This window comes from Gracilinanus agilis, chromosome 1 (assembly GCF_016433145.1).
Source record: "Gracilinanus agilis isolate LMUSP501 chromosome 1, AgileGrace, whole genome shotgun sequence".
NCBI classification, from domain to species: Eukaryota; Metazoa; Chordata; class Mammalia; order Didelphimorphia; family Didelphidae; genus Gracilinanus; species Gracilinanus agilis.
Window position 1 is genome coordinate 16,013,795 of NC_058130.1, and position 15,073 is coordinate 16,028,867.

The following is a 15,073-nucleotide window of genomic DNA, read 5'->3' on the forward strand; positions in this document are numbered from 1 at the left end:
GAATGCGCCGTCCCCTCTCCCCACGCACCCCCTTTTCATTGGCAAACCTTTGTTCACACGGAAGGCAGAACTTGAGAGAAGATGAAAAAGAAGAGCCGGCTACAACGATGGGTATCTCAGGACTGTGGGGCCATGAATCAAGGCAGGCCAGCTTTGACGCTAGTGTCCGGGGGAACACACTCCTCCTTCTGTGAGACAAAAGGAAAAACCCAACAATTCCAACAAAAGCATTTTTTTCCTTGCAGATTCTTTGTCTGAACAAGGAGGGCTTCCAGCGACAGTGAACGACTACATGAGGTAGGTCACAGGATGGGTCCTTGTTCCCTCCAGGTACATCAGAGGCACATCTTTGAAGTCAAAGATGGGCGAGGGGAGAGCAACGTTCCTAGAAGCCCCCTCCTAATGATGGCAGTTTCAGGGAAAAAATCCTCCGTTGGCCGTGCCATGGCGCTAATGAGCTTTTGCTAGCTTGGAGCAAAAAGCAAGTTCTTTATCAAGATAAGTAGATTAATTCAACTGCTCTTGGGTAGATTGGAAAATCAATGGAACAGGCACATAGACAAGGCAGACAGAAGCCTTTCAAATGAATGTAATGAAATAATTAAAACAATTACACTGAAGCGCTCACCATGTTCTTATCATTAATCAGAGAGGTTGATTAGCAACCAAAATATTAACTTTTCTCTGTGAATAGACTCTGTGAAATGGGCAGTGCCCAGAGACAGCATGGCACAGTGGTGGGGGAAAAGCCTTGTCTGTGGCTGCAGTATGAAGAGCTGGATTCAAATCCCGGCTATCCTTTCTTCACTTGTACAATTAGAGGGCTAGTTTGGTCGGCCACTGCCGGTACTTCCAAAATCGAATCTATGAACCTTCGGTCCTTTAATCTATCGGTTCTGGAGCCTTCAGTCCGGCAGCTGGGTGGGTGATGGCAAACCTATGACACGTGTGTCAGCACTGACACGCGTAGCCATTTTCAATGACGTTCGGCTGCATGTGGCTACATAGAGAGAAGTAAGGGACCCCGTGCCGAGCATGAAACCTTTGCTGTAGTGTGGTGTAGACACTCTGGGCACCATGGAGCACAATTCTACCTATATTCATTTACCTATTTTGGTTTATTAAATAGTTATATATTACCATGACACATTTTTGTTATTTAAACTATAAATATCATGAAATTATGTTTTTTTTTTCTCAAAGTGACGCAGCATCCGAGTGATGCTCAGTTTTTTGGTAAATTTTGATACACCAAGTTTAAAAGGTTGCCCATGACTGAGCGAGGTGATACAATAGAGAACTGGCTGGTTTCAGAGTCAGGAAGACCCACTTTAGAATCTTACTAGCTGTGCGTCTCTGGATATAACACTTAATAGTTCCAAGTTCCTCATTCATACATTTTGAATATTAATGGTATCCGTCTCATAAGTTTTTTTTTTAAATTTAAATTTATTTGTTTGTTACATTAAAATGCCTAGTAAACTCCCTCCCTTCCTCTCCTCTCCCCATTAGCGAAGGCATTAGTTGGCAAAAAGATATACGTATACTCAAAACTATCTTATTTATTTTTATTCATCAGTCCTTTCTTTGGAGGTGGACTGAGCCAATGAGATAGTGCTATGTAAGACTTAGCTATTACCCTTATCAATGAAGTCAAAAATCAGATGGTGTACAAAACCTACACACATGAGAATTGGGCAGGAAAACCCTTAGTCTGGGAAAATTAAAATTAATATATAATAATAACTTTAAATATTATGCTTTTATAAGATTTATTAATAATCGCTGGGAGTAAAGGAATAAAAAGGTAACAAAATAAAACCACATGCCCGTGGCTAATCTACCTGTTCAAACAGCCCATGTTCCCACCTGTAAGCTGCCATAGGAAGGAAAGAGAACTAGCCCTGGAAGACCACCCAATTTATCCCCTGTCTCTGTGAGCACATAAGGACAGGAAATCAGTGGGCTCCAGGGAAATGTAGTTCAAAGGCACAAGATTTAAACCAATTACACAAGACCCTGTCTACGTGGTATCAAGAGCAAAGGAGGTTTATTTGGCAAAATAAGCTTCTGGCAACCAGGATAATGAAGAGCCTTGAGTCCATGTCACTGAGGATTGGTGGAAGAAATTGAACATGATTAGCCTAAAGAAGAATAGATTCAGGTTAGGAATGATATCTGCCTTCTAGTATTTGAAGGAGGAATTAGATTTGCCATCAGAACCAGGAACAATGGGGGAAATGGAGGAAAAAAGAAGATTTAGATCGGATATCAAGGAAACATTCCTAACCATGAGAATTAATCCAAAGTGGAATGAACTGCCTAGAGAGGTGGTAGATTTCCCTTCCTTGGAGATTTTCATGAGGCTAAATGACCACCTGCCAAATATAATGGAGCTGAGATTCCTTTCAAATAGGGATTGAATTAAATTTCTGCCAAGGCCCCTTCCAACCCTTACATTCTATGATTCTGAATTGTCCTACAACATGCAGTCTTAGAGACTTGCTGGGGATGCAGAAAAGTTAGGTTATTTGCCTAGGGTTACATAGCCAGCTTGTATGAAAGGTAGGATTTGAACCTATATTTTTATGACTCTGAGCATAAATCTCTTCTTACCATACCTGATGCCTTCTTAAAAGGTAATTGTTAGAGGCAGCTAGGTGGCTAAATGGATTGAGAGCCAGGCCCAGAGATGGGAGGTTCTAGATTCAAATGAGAGGTTTTGGGTCCTTAGATACTTCCTAACTTTGTGACCTTGGGCAAGCCATTTAACTCCCATTGCCTAGCCCAGTGATGATGAACCTTTTAGAGTTTGAGTGCCCAAATTGCAACTCTCAAGCCATGTGTGAGCCTTCTGCTTTACCCTAGACAGGGGAGGGAGGAAGTGCTTCTATTGGGCTGTTTGGTAGAGGGGTGAGTGAAGTGAGAAATGTCCTCAGGCATCCATGGAGATGGGGATGGGGCAGCCCTCTCCAGCACATGTGCCATAGGTTCACCAATGCAGCCTAGTCTTGATTACTCTTCCACCTTGGAACCAATACACAGTATTGAGTCTATGTTGGAAGGTAAGGATTTCTTAAAAGATAATTATGATAGATATCATCATCATCATTATTCACATTTCACCAGCAGAGACTGTGAGAATCAGAGCAGAAAATGTGATTTGCCCATAACTGGCCAGTTGCTCTTCAAAGTGGGATTCATGCCCAGAACTGCCCACACTCTAAGACCAGAGCCCTTTTCCCTACTCCACTCAATAGTATCCAGAGTGTTTAACTTAAGATGCTCCTTACCCACTTTTGCTGGCAAACACCACCAACCATTTGAATACAGTATGAATAATTCATTGGAGGATTCCAGAGCAGCCTGAATTGTGTAAGTGAGGGGTGTAGTAGGTATTGACATGGCATGAACCCATGCAGATACCATACGAATATGATGACAGTAACCATCCATGGACCCACACTAGTCACCCAGAGCTATAATACTAGGAGTGGGTCGAACCTGTTATTCTGTTGGCCATGGAAAATCTTTCCAAAGAAAGGGGGTGCCTGCCTACTTGTGTTATTGGCTCTTGCCCTTGGAAGCTGACCAGGTGACAATGGAATCCTTCCAGCTGTGAGCTGTGCCAAGTGAGTGTAGCTCAGAAGTTCACTTCTTAAAGAGGGATTTCAATCTCCTCCTCTGTTCTCTTTTGTGGCCTCACCAAACCTGTTTGTTGTATTAAACATGAGGGAAAATAGAGAGGAAGGATTTAAAGAAAGTGAGTGGGAAAGGTCAGAGATGGAGGCTGATAAGCCTGTTGGAGCTTAACAATTTCATCTAAGGTAAAAATGCCTGCAAGGAAGCAAAAGGGTCCATGGAACAGGTAATGGCTAGGTCTCTAACCTAAGAAAAGCCTTCATTTGCCCCTCTTGACCCCAGACAACTATTGTTCCATCTCTCTTCTCTGTTTCACCATGAAACTCCTTGAAAAGCTCTCTACAAATAGAGCCATTTTCTCCCTGTCTTGGCTTGAGGCAACTGGCTTCTGTCCCTCTCTTTCTACCGAAATTGCCTTCTCTAGAGTTACAAATAAGTTCCTGGTTTCCAGATACAATGACCTTTGTTTAGTCTACGTATTCTTTGACATTTCTGCTATCTTGTCAGGAATCATGCCCTCAAAAACTTCACCCTTTAAGCTCTGGCACTTATAGGCTCATAGACTGAGCTGAAATGGACTTGGAAGGCCAAGCTTAGACCCTCTCATTTGGAGGGAACAGGGAAACTAAGAAGTAAAGTGACTCTGTCAGGATCATGCAGCTAGTATCTGAAGCAGGATTTAACTTCAGGTCCTCGTGACTCGAGGTTCAGTACTATATCCACTGAGTCACTTTCCCCTTAATGCTGATTTGTGAGCTCTTCTCCAGTCATGCTTCACATTATAGAATGAATATCCCCTCGTCAGCTATATCTACATTTATTTGATTCCTATCACCTAAACATGATGAAAATAATACCACATTGCTTCAGAAAGGGTGTGCCAATGTCTGTCCCTGAAACTTTTCAGACCCTGGCCATCCTTCTCTGTGGGAAGCCAATAAAAGAACAGATAAAAATCTGATACCCCTCTTTTCACCCCTTTTATGATGCATACCTTTTCTTATTGGAAAAACATTATAGACTTATTGAAAAGCTTTGAGTCCTTAGCAGACCAGCAGCTACTGAGTTAACAATTTCTCTCCTTGATAATTATGAAGCCTGGACTCTAAAAAATATATTACTTAGACAATCAAGGCCAGAGACAGGCAAAGCTAGACAAGACTTTATCTGACCGGGTGCAATCCTGTAAATCAAGAGTACAGGATTCAATTTGTTTAGGATCTCTATGAAATATATTTCTGCTCCCAGAATTAACCTCCTACTAATTGATGGGTGGAATTCGGCCTTGGTCCCTGTTCTATCTTTTCTTTGAAGCCTCCAAGGATTTTCTTTTGTGTGATTTGTAACCTCTATCAGCTGTAAGTTTTTCTCTGTGTTCTTTGTGTGAAAAAAGTATATATTAAACTCAAGACTCCATGGAGTTAGAGCAGTTATGAGCTAAGCATTTAGTCTGACTGTTCTCATTCAATCCGACACCACTAAACGCCACTCAAGAAATATAGAGCTGGATCACTATACCTCTCCTATATATGTTTTCCCCCCTCATTAAAACATAAGCTCCAAGGAAGCAGAGGTTGTCTTTGGTTTTCTGTCTGTATCATCTTCACTGACAGAGCAGGACACCAGTACTGGAGTCAAGAAGAGACATGTTCCTTAGTTCAAATCTGGCCTTGGACACTGACTAGCTGTAAGACACCAGTCAAATTGCTTAACACTGTTTGCCTCAGTTTGCCTGTTTATAAAATGAGCTAGAGAAGGAAATGACAAGCCACTCCATTGTCTTTTTTTTTTAAGATTTAAATATTTTATTTTTTTAGAAAAAAATGTCCATGGTTACATGATTCCTGTTTTTACTTTCCCTTCACCCCCCTTATCCAATGTGCATTTCCACTGGTTTTAACATGTGTGATCACTCAAGACTTATTTACATATTACTGATAGTTGCATTGGTGTGGTCATTTAGTGTCTACATCCTAAACCATGTCCACAGCAACCCATGCATTCAAGCAGTTGTTTTACTTCTGTATTTCCACTCCTTCAGTTCTTCCTCTGAATGTAGCTAGCGTTCTTTTCCATAAATCCCTCAGAATTGTCCTGGGTCATTGAATTGCTGCTAGTACAGAAGTCCATTACATTCTATTTTACCACAGTGTATCAGTCTCTGTGTACAATGTTCTTTTGGCTCTGCTCCTTTCACTCTGCATCAATTCCTGGAGGTCTTTCCAGTTCACATGGAATTCCTCCAGTTTATTATTCCTTTGAGCCCAATAGTATTCCATCACCAGCATATACCACAATTTGTTCAGTCATTCCTCAATAGAAGGGCAGACTCTTGTTTTCCAATTTTTTGCCACCACAAAAAGTGTGGCTATAAATATCTTTGTACGAGTCTGTTTATCTATGATCTCTTTGGGGTATAAACCCAGCAATGCTATGGTTAGATCGAAGGGCAGGCAATTTTTATTGCTCTTTCAGCGTAGTTCCAAATTGCCATCTAGAATAGTTGGATCAGTTCACAACTCCACCAACAATGCATTAATGTCCCAATTTTGTCACATCCCATCCAACATTCATTACTCTCTCCTGCTATCATTTTAGCCAATCTGCTAGTTGTGAGGTGGTACCTCAGAGTTATTTTGATTTGCATTTCTCTAATTATTAGAGATTTAGAACACTTTCTCATGTCCTTATTCATAGTTCTGATTTCTTTATTTTTTTTTTAATTTTTAAACCCTTAACTTCTGTGTATTGGCTCATAGGTGGAAGAGAGGTAAGGGTGGGCAATGGGGGTCAAGTGACTTGCCCAGGTCACACAGCTGAAAAGTGTCAGAGGCCAGATTTGAATCTAGGACCTCTCATCTCTAGACCCAACTCTCAATCCACTGAGCTACCTAGCTGCCCAAGTTATGATTTCTTTATCTGAAAATTGCCTATTCATGTCCCTTACCCATTTATCAATTGGGGAATGGCTTGATTTTTTATACAATTGATTTAGCTCCTTGTATATTTGAGTAATTAGACCTCTGTCAGAGTTTTTTGTTATAAATATTTTTCCCCAGTTTGTTGTTTCCCTTCTGATTTTGATTGCATTGTTTTTGTTTGTACAAAATTTTTAATTTAATGTAATCAAAATTATTTATTTTACATTTTGTAATTTTTTCTAACTCTTTTTTGGTTTTAAAATCTTTCCTTTCCCATAGATGTGACAGGTATACTATTCTATGTTAACCTAAGTTTCTTATACTTTCCTTCTTTATATTCAAGTCATTCATCCATTCTGAATTTATCACGGTGTAGGGTGTGAGATGTTGACCTAAACCTAATCTCTCCCATATGGTTTTCCAATTTTCCAAACAGTTTTTGTCAAATAGTGGATTTTTGTCCCAAAAGTTGGGATCTTTGGGTTTATCATACACTGTCTTGCTGAAGTCACTTACCCCAAATCTATTCCACTGATCTTCCCTTCTGTCTCTTAGCCAGTACCATATCTTTTTAATGACCGCGGCTTTATAGTATAGTTTAATATCTGGTACTGCTAGGTCCCCTTCCTTCATGTTTTTATTCATTATTTCCCTTGATATTTTTGATCTTTTTTTCTTTCAAATGAACTTTGTTATTTTTTTCTAATTCAGTAACAAAGTTTTTTGGTAGTTTGATAGGTATGGCACTAAATAGGTAAATTAATTTGGGTAGAATGGTCATTTTTATTATGTTGGCTCATCATTGCCTACCCATGAGCAATCAATGTTTTTTCCAATTGTTTAGATGTAGTTTTAATTGGTTGGAAAGTGTTTTGTAGTTGTGCTCATATAATTCCTGTGTTTGTTTTGGTAGATAGATTCCTAAGTATTTTATATTGTCTAGGGTGATTTTAAATGGTATTTCTCTTTCTACCTCTTGCTGCTCTGATGTGTTGGAAATATATAGAAATGCTGATGATTTATATGAATTTATTTTGTATCCTGCAACTTTGCTAAAGTTGTTGATTATTTCTACTAGCTTTTTAGGTGATTCTCTAGGATTTTTAAGTAGACCATCATATTATCTGCAAACAGTGATAGCCTAGTCTCCTCATTGCCTATTTTAATACCTTTAATTTCTTTTTCTTCTCTAATCACTACTGCTAGTGTTTCTAGTACAATGTTAAATAATAGAGGTGATAATGGGCATCCTTGTTTCACTCCTGATCTTATTGGGAAGGCTTCTAATTTAACCCCATTGCATATGATGCTTGTAGATCGTTTTAGATATGTACTCTATTATTTTTAGAAAGGTCCTTCTATTCTGATACTTTATAGTGTTTTCAATAGGAATGGATGTTGTACTTTGTCAAAGGTTTTTTCAGCATCTATTGAGATAATCATGTGGTTTTTATTGGTTTGCTTGTTGATATGGTCAATTATGTGAATGGTTTTCCTGATGTTGAACCATCCTTGCATTCCTGGTATAAATCCCACCTGATCATAATGAATAACACTTGTGATCACTTGCTGGAGTCTCTTTGCTAGTATTCTGTTTCAGATTTTTGCATCTATGTTTATTAAAGAAATTGGTCTGTAGTTTTCTTTCTGTTTTTAATCTACCTAGCTTTGGGATCAATACCATATTTGTGTCATAAAAGGAATTTGGTAGAACTTCTTCTTTGCTTACTATACCAGATAGTCTGTATAGTATTGGAATTAGTTGTTCTTTGAAGGTTTGATAGAATTCACTTGTGAATCCATCTGCTCCTGGGAATTTTTTCTTAGAGAGTTCTTTGATGTCTTGTTCAGTTTCTTTTTCTGATACGGGATTATTTAAGTATTCTATTTCTTCTACTGTAAATCTAGGCAATTTATATTTTTGAAAATATTCATCCATCTCACCTAGATTGCTATATATATTGCCATGTAATTGTGCAAAATAGTTTCTAATAATTGCCTTGATTTCCTCTTCATTCGAGGTGAGGTCTCCCTTTTCATCTTTAATACTGATGATTTGGTTTTCTTCTTTCCTCTTTAAAATTAGATTGACCAGTATTTTGTCTATTTTATCTTTTTTTTCAAAGTACCAGCTTCTAGTCTTGTTTATCAATTTAATAGTTCTTTTACTTTCAATTTTATTGACTTCTCCTTTAATTTTTATAATCTCTAATTTGGTCTTTAACTGGGGATTTTTAATTTGTTCCCCTTCTAGTTTTTTTAATTTGCATACCCAGTTCATTGATCTTTGCCTTCTCTAATTTGTTAATATATGCATTCAAGGATATAAGTTTCCCCCTGAGTGCTGCATCCCACAGAGTTTGGTAGGATGTTTCATCATTGTCATTCTCTTCAATGAAATTATTGATTGTTTCTATGATTTCTTCTTTAACTAGCTGGTTTTGGAGAATCATATTATTTAATTTCCAATTAGTTTTTGATTTGCCTGTCCATGTGCCCTTACTAATTATTATTTTTATTGCATTATAATCTGAGAAGGTTACATTTATTATTTCTGCTCTGTTGCATTTGCTTGCAATGTTTATATGCTCTAATACATGGTCAATCTTTGTGAATGTACCATGTGCAACTGAAAAGAAGGTGTATTCCTTTTTGTCCCTATTTATTTTTCTCCACATATCTATTAAATCAATTTTTTCTAGGATTTCATTTTCCTCTCTTATCTCTTTCTTATTTATTTTTTGGTTTGATTTATCTAAATCTGAAAGAGGAATATTTAGATCTCCCACTAGTATGGTTTTACTATCTATTTCCTTCTTGAGCTCTGCCAGTTTCTCCTTTAGGAATCTGGATGCTATACCATTTGGTACACACATGTTGAGCACTGTTATTTCCTCATTGTCTATACTGCCTTTTATCAGGATGTAATTACCTCCCCTCTATTTTAACCAAATCTGTTTTTACTTTGGCTCTGTTAGAGATCATGATCGCCACTCCTTCCTTCTTTTTCTCCTTTGAAGCCCAAAAGATTTTGCTCCAGCCTTAAACCTGTCTATGTCAACCCACCTCATATGTGTTTCTTATAGACAACATATGGTAGGATTTTGGTTTCTAATCCATTCAGCTATTTGCTTCTGTTTTATGGGCAAGTTCATCCCATTCACATTCAGAGTTATAATTATGAGTTGTGTATTCCCCAACATTTTGGTATCGTCTCCTAGTTCTACCCCTTCTTCTTACACTATTTCCTTTTAAACCAGTGGTTTGTTTTAGACCAGTCCCCCTTATACCCTCCCTTGATTTACTTCCCTCTCTACCCCCTCCCATATTATTCTCCTCTTTATTTTTTAAGGCCTAATGAATTCCCTCCCTTCTGTCCTCCCCTCCCCTTTTTGACCTCCCCACTCCCTTACTCCCCTTGGTTAATCTCTTCTGACTTTCTCAGTAGGGTTAGATAGAATTCTATATCCCAATGAATATAGCTACTCTTCCCTCTCAGTGTTAATTCCACTGAGAGTAAGGTTTAAATATTACCTCTTAATGCTCTCTTCCTCTCCTTTTTATAATAGTATTGACCCCCCTCCCCTTCCCCTGCTTTCTTTGTGTGGTATAGAATATCTTATTTTTCTTATTCATTCAAGTTTCTCTGGATGCCATCTACTATTCACCCCTCCTCTTTCCCGCCCCCTCATATCATCTTAGACCATTTAGTATTCCAACCTCTCCCTATGAATAATTCTTCTAATTACTATAATAGTGAATATAGTTTTTGAAAATTACACATAACATTTCTCCATATAGGAATACAAATAATTTGATCTTATTAAGGCCCTTAAAGAGGTAAATTTAAGAATATGAATTTTTTTTCTTTCCCCTCTGTTTCTTTTTTACCTTTTCATGTTTCTCTTGGTTTTTGTGGTTGGATATTGAACTTTCCATTTAGTCCTGGTCTTTTCTGTGCAAATACTTGGAAATCTTCTATCTTGTTGAATGCCCATACTTTCCCCTGGAAGTATATAGTCAGTTTTGATGGGTAGGTGATCCTTGGTTGTAGATCCAGTTCTCTTGCCTTTCTGAATATCATATTCTAAGCCTTGCGGTCTTTGAGTGTGAAGGCTGCTAGATCCTGTGTGATCCTGATTGGTGCTCCTTGATATCTGAATTGCCTCTTTCTGGCTTCTTGTAAAATTTCTTCTTTTACTTGGAATCTCTTGAATTTGGCTATTACATTTTTGGGGGTTGTCTTTTCATGGTCTAGTGGAGAGGGTGATCTATGGATCCTTTCAATGTCTATATTGGCCTCTTGTTGTAGAACTTCAGGGCAGTTTTGCTGAATAGTTTCTTTTATGGAGTCCAAATTTCTATTAATTTCTATTTTTTCAGGAAGACCAATGATTTTCAAATTGTCTCTTCTAGACCTGTTTTCTTGATCTGTCAATTTCTCAGTGAGATATTTCATGTTTCCTTCTATTTTATCAGTCTTGTGACTTTGCTTTATTTGTTCTTGTTGCCTTGAGAGATCATTGGCATCTAATTGCCCAATTCTAGCCTTTAAAGACTGGTTTTCCTTTTGAATCTGGTCCATCTGGTTGTTCAAGGCTTCTAGCTGGACAATTCTGGTCTTCAGTTGGCTTATCAATTCATTTGATTTCTGAGCCTCACTTTCCAATTGCAAAATTCTGCCTTTTAAACTGTTATTTTCTTGCCAGATCTCTTCCATCTTTCTCATAATCTCAGATTTGAACTCTTCAAGATCTTGTGACCCATTTTCATTTTTTTGGGAAGGTTTGGATATCTTTAATTGTTCGTCCTCCTCTGTTTTCTGTTTTTTTCTATGTATAAGTTATCAAGTGTTAGAGGTTTCTTCTTGGTCTTCTCCTTTATTTCTTCGCCTTTGCTTGGCATCATTATGTTTTATCTGCCAGAAATCTGATTAAGGCAAACTGATTCTCTTTGTATGGAGTTAGGGAGCAGTTTTTTTTGCCTGAGGCTACTTTTTGAGTCTCTTGGCTTCTCTGGGGACCCTCCTGGTGCCTCTGGTCTAGCTGTTTTAAGGGTCAAGCCCCTGTGGTCCTAGCCAGTTGCCCAGAGCTTGGAAGTTGGCCTGCGCTTGCTCCTCTACTTGACATTTTCCCCTGAGTCTGAGAGAGCTGGGTACTGCTGCTGCCTCTCTCAGCCCCACTCCCATGTCCAAGGTCTGAGTTTTCCAGCCACCTGGGATCTCAGGTCTTACTGCTCTCAGGGGAAAGCTCCTGGTAGTGCCAACTAGCTGCCTAGGGGCTAGATTTTGTGCCTCTGCTCACTCTAACTCTGGAGTGCAGCCTCTTACTCTGGTACTGTGGGTGGGGTATGGGAGGGTTGATCTGCTAACATTTTGATGGGAGCTATTTCCTCCCCTTATAGCGTGAAGGTGCCCAAATCCCACGTACCTTCGATACTTTGTCCTATTGTGGCGTCCATTCTTTCATCTAGATCTGTTTTTTTTTTTGTCCTTTGGATGTACTCTATATCGGTTGGTAAGGAGAGAAAGTTGCCCAGCTTCTACTCAACCACCATCTTAACACAGAAGCCTCCCACTCCATTATCTTTGCCAAGAAAACCCAAGTTGGGTAATGAAGCATCAGACACAACTGAAATGATGGGATAAAAACATCTCCATCACTTAACACAGTGATCATCACATAAAAAGGGCTTCATAATTTATTTTAATCATTCATTCATTCTGCAGTTTTCAACATAACTGATGGTTTTAATGGATTTTGGTGATATCTTCACTCTACTAGTTGACTTTCTTATTTTTCCCCAATCTCATAATAATCCTTCAGGTTCTATCCTTTTCTTTTTTCTTGACTTCTTTTAGTCCTCTCCTTTATCAATCATGTTCTATACCATTCTGTGGCTTTAATGACTGTCTCTTCCAAATTCTTGTTTTGAGTCTTCTTCAAAACTGCAGACTTCCTATTTTTTTGTCTTACTTTTATATCTCTACCATCTTTATTTCTGAAAATACTCTTCCCCTCTGTAGTGCCCAGTGAATCACCCATTGTTATGAAGGTTTAAAATATTTAAAAAGGGGGGGGGGAAGGAGTTCAAAAGAAGCAAACAATATACCAATCAATTCTGGTAACATATGAAGTATTTTATACCCATGGTCTTCTCCCACTACAAATGAAAGCTTTAGTTTTTTTTTTTATACATTGGTTCCTCCTCCTAACATCACTTGTTCTAGCTGTTCTGTCTTTCTTTACCCTGGGTACTATGTTTGTAAGTGAAGTTTTCTTGATTCTTCCCTCTTCCTCCTCTTCTACCCCTTATCAGTTACCAAGTTGGGTGAAATTGATCTTTGAATTGATTTTTTAATCCATGCCCCTCTATTCCCAATGCACCTTTATCATAACCCTCTGATAAGTCTACTAAAGCAGGCTTTATCCCTTCTGCTCTCAGTCTCTTTCACATCCATTCTTTGCCACTTGCCAAAGAATTTCTTTTTCACAGATGTATTCAGGTTACTCCTCTGTTCAAAAATAATCCCTAGCTCCCTAGTGACTCCAGAATAAGCTTTGAACTCCTCCTATGGCAGACATCTAAAGCCCTCTATGATATGACACTGACTTCCCTTTTAAAGAAATTCCTTCTAATATGCTCTTTCAACTAGTCTGCTCTCTGGTCCCTGTACTTCTTTGTGCCCTGGATCCTATTGGAATCACCTCTCTCCCTCTCCATTCTTTTTTTTAACCCTTACCTTCTGTCTTGAAATCAATACTAAAAGTATTGGTTCCATGGTAGAAGAGTGGTAAAAGCTAGGCAATTGGGGTTAAGTGATGTCTCCAAGGTTACACAGTTAGGAAGTGTTTGAGACCAAAGTTGAAATCAGGATCTCTTATCTCCAGGCATGGTTTTCTCTCTACTGAGCCACCTGGATGCTTCCCTCTCCATTTTTTAAAAGTCTAACTCAAATCCCTCTATTCTAAAGAGCTTTCCTTGATTCTTTCCATTTGATAATTAAATTTCCTCAGATTTCTTATAGTATTTTCTTTTGAAATGCCCTGATGCCCTTATCTAGTATTCCTTTGTATTCACAGCTGTCTATCTTGTCTTCTTTCCTAGAATGTAAACTACTGAGGACAGGGACTCTTTCTTTTCTAGATATCTCATTTTTAGCAGTGTTTAGGTTAGCATCCCGCACCCTGGGGCTTATCTACTATCTCAGTTTCTGATTCCATATTTGTTAGACTCCCCTAACCAGCATTGATTTCCATGAAAGCCTGAATACTTCAGATTGAGCTTTTGGAATTTTCTTAATATATTATAATACAGGAAATATTAGAGAATTATTATCATGGGAAAATATAACTGATATGTGCTACAAATTTTACAGGCAAGATAGAACTATAGCTGGAAGAGACTTTGGAGGTCATCAAATGCAGTCCTCTCATTTTACATATAAGGAAAGTGAGGCAAACTGGTGAGGTGGTTTTTCTAGAGTTATACAACTAGTGTTTGAGGTGGTATTTGAACCCATACCTATTGCCTCTAAATCCAGTGTTCTTTTCCACTGTACCATTGCTGCCTCTCAGAGAGAGTTAAGACTACTAAGCTTAGAGCCTTGATGAACTTAATTGAATTGAATCTGCCCAGACACTTTCACATGGGCACATTCAGAAACCTCAGTTGTCTCACTTCTAAACAGGGATAAAAATCTCTGTGATATTCATGTGTCAGGGCTGTTGAGAGGATCTGATGAGTGTATTGTATAAAGAACTTCGCAAGATTTAAAGCACAGTGTATGGCAATTTTAATTTTCTTTGGAGGCCTCCCTTTCCACTTTGTTTTTTTTTTTACATTTATTAATATTCATTTTTAACATGGTTACATGATTCATGCTCCTCCTTTCCCCTTCAACCCCCCCCCAACCCCCCCTACCCATGCGCGTTTCCACTAGTTTTGTCATGTGTCCTTGATCAAGACCAATTTCCAAATTGTTGGTAGTTGCATTGGTGTGGTAGTTTCGAGTCTACACCCTCAATCATGTCCACCCCGACCCATGCGTTCATGCAGTTGTTTTTCCTATATGTTTCCTCTCCTGCAGTCCCTCCTCTGAATGTGGGTAGCATCTTTACCATAAATCCCTCAGAATTGTCCTGGGTCATTGCATTGCTGCTGGTTCAGAGGTCCATTACATTCGATTTTACCACAGAATGTCAGTCTCTGTGTATAGAGTTCTTCTGGCTCTGCTCCTTTCGCTCTGCATCAGTTCCCGGAGGTCTCTCCAGTTCGCCTGGAACTTCTCCAGTTTATTATTCCTTTTAGCACAATAGTATTCCATCACCCGCATATACCACAGTTTGTTCAGCCATTCCCCAATTGAAGGACATACCCTCCTTTTCCAATTTGTTGCCACCACAAAAAGCGCAGCTATGAATATTTTCGTACAAGTCTGTTTATCTATGATCTCTTTGGGGCACAAACCCAGCAATGGTATGGCTGGATCAAAGGGCAGGCATTCTTTT

General features: G+C 38.7%; 1 protein-coding gene across 1 annotated transcript in view; it reads left to right on the forward strand.

Moving 5' to 3' along the window:
* ITPRID1 (ITPR interacting domain containing 1) overlaps positions 1–15,073 on the forward strand; it is a 127,241-nt gene that overhangs the window by 22,301 nt on the left and 89,867 nt on the right. The window contains 1 exon segment of the mRNA XM_044656791.1: positions 246–297. Within this exon segment, the coding sequence (XP_044512726.1) occupies positions 246–297 (52 nt within the window).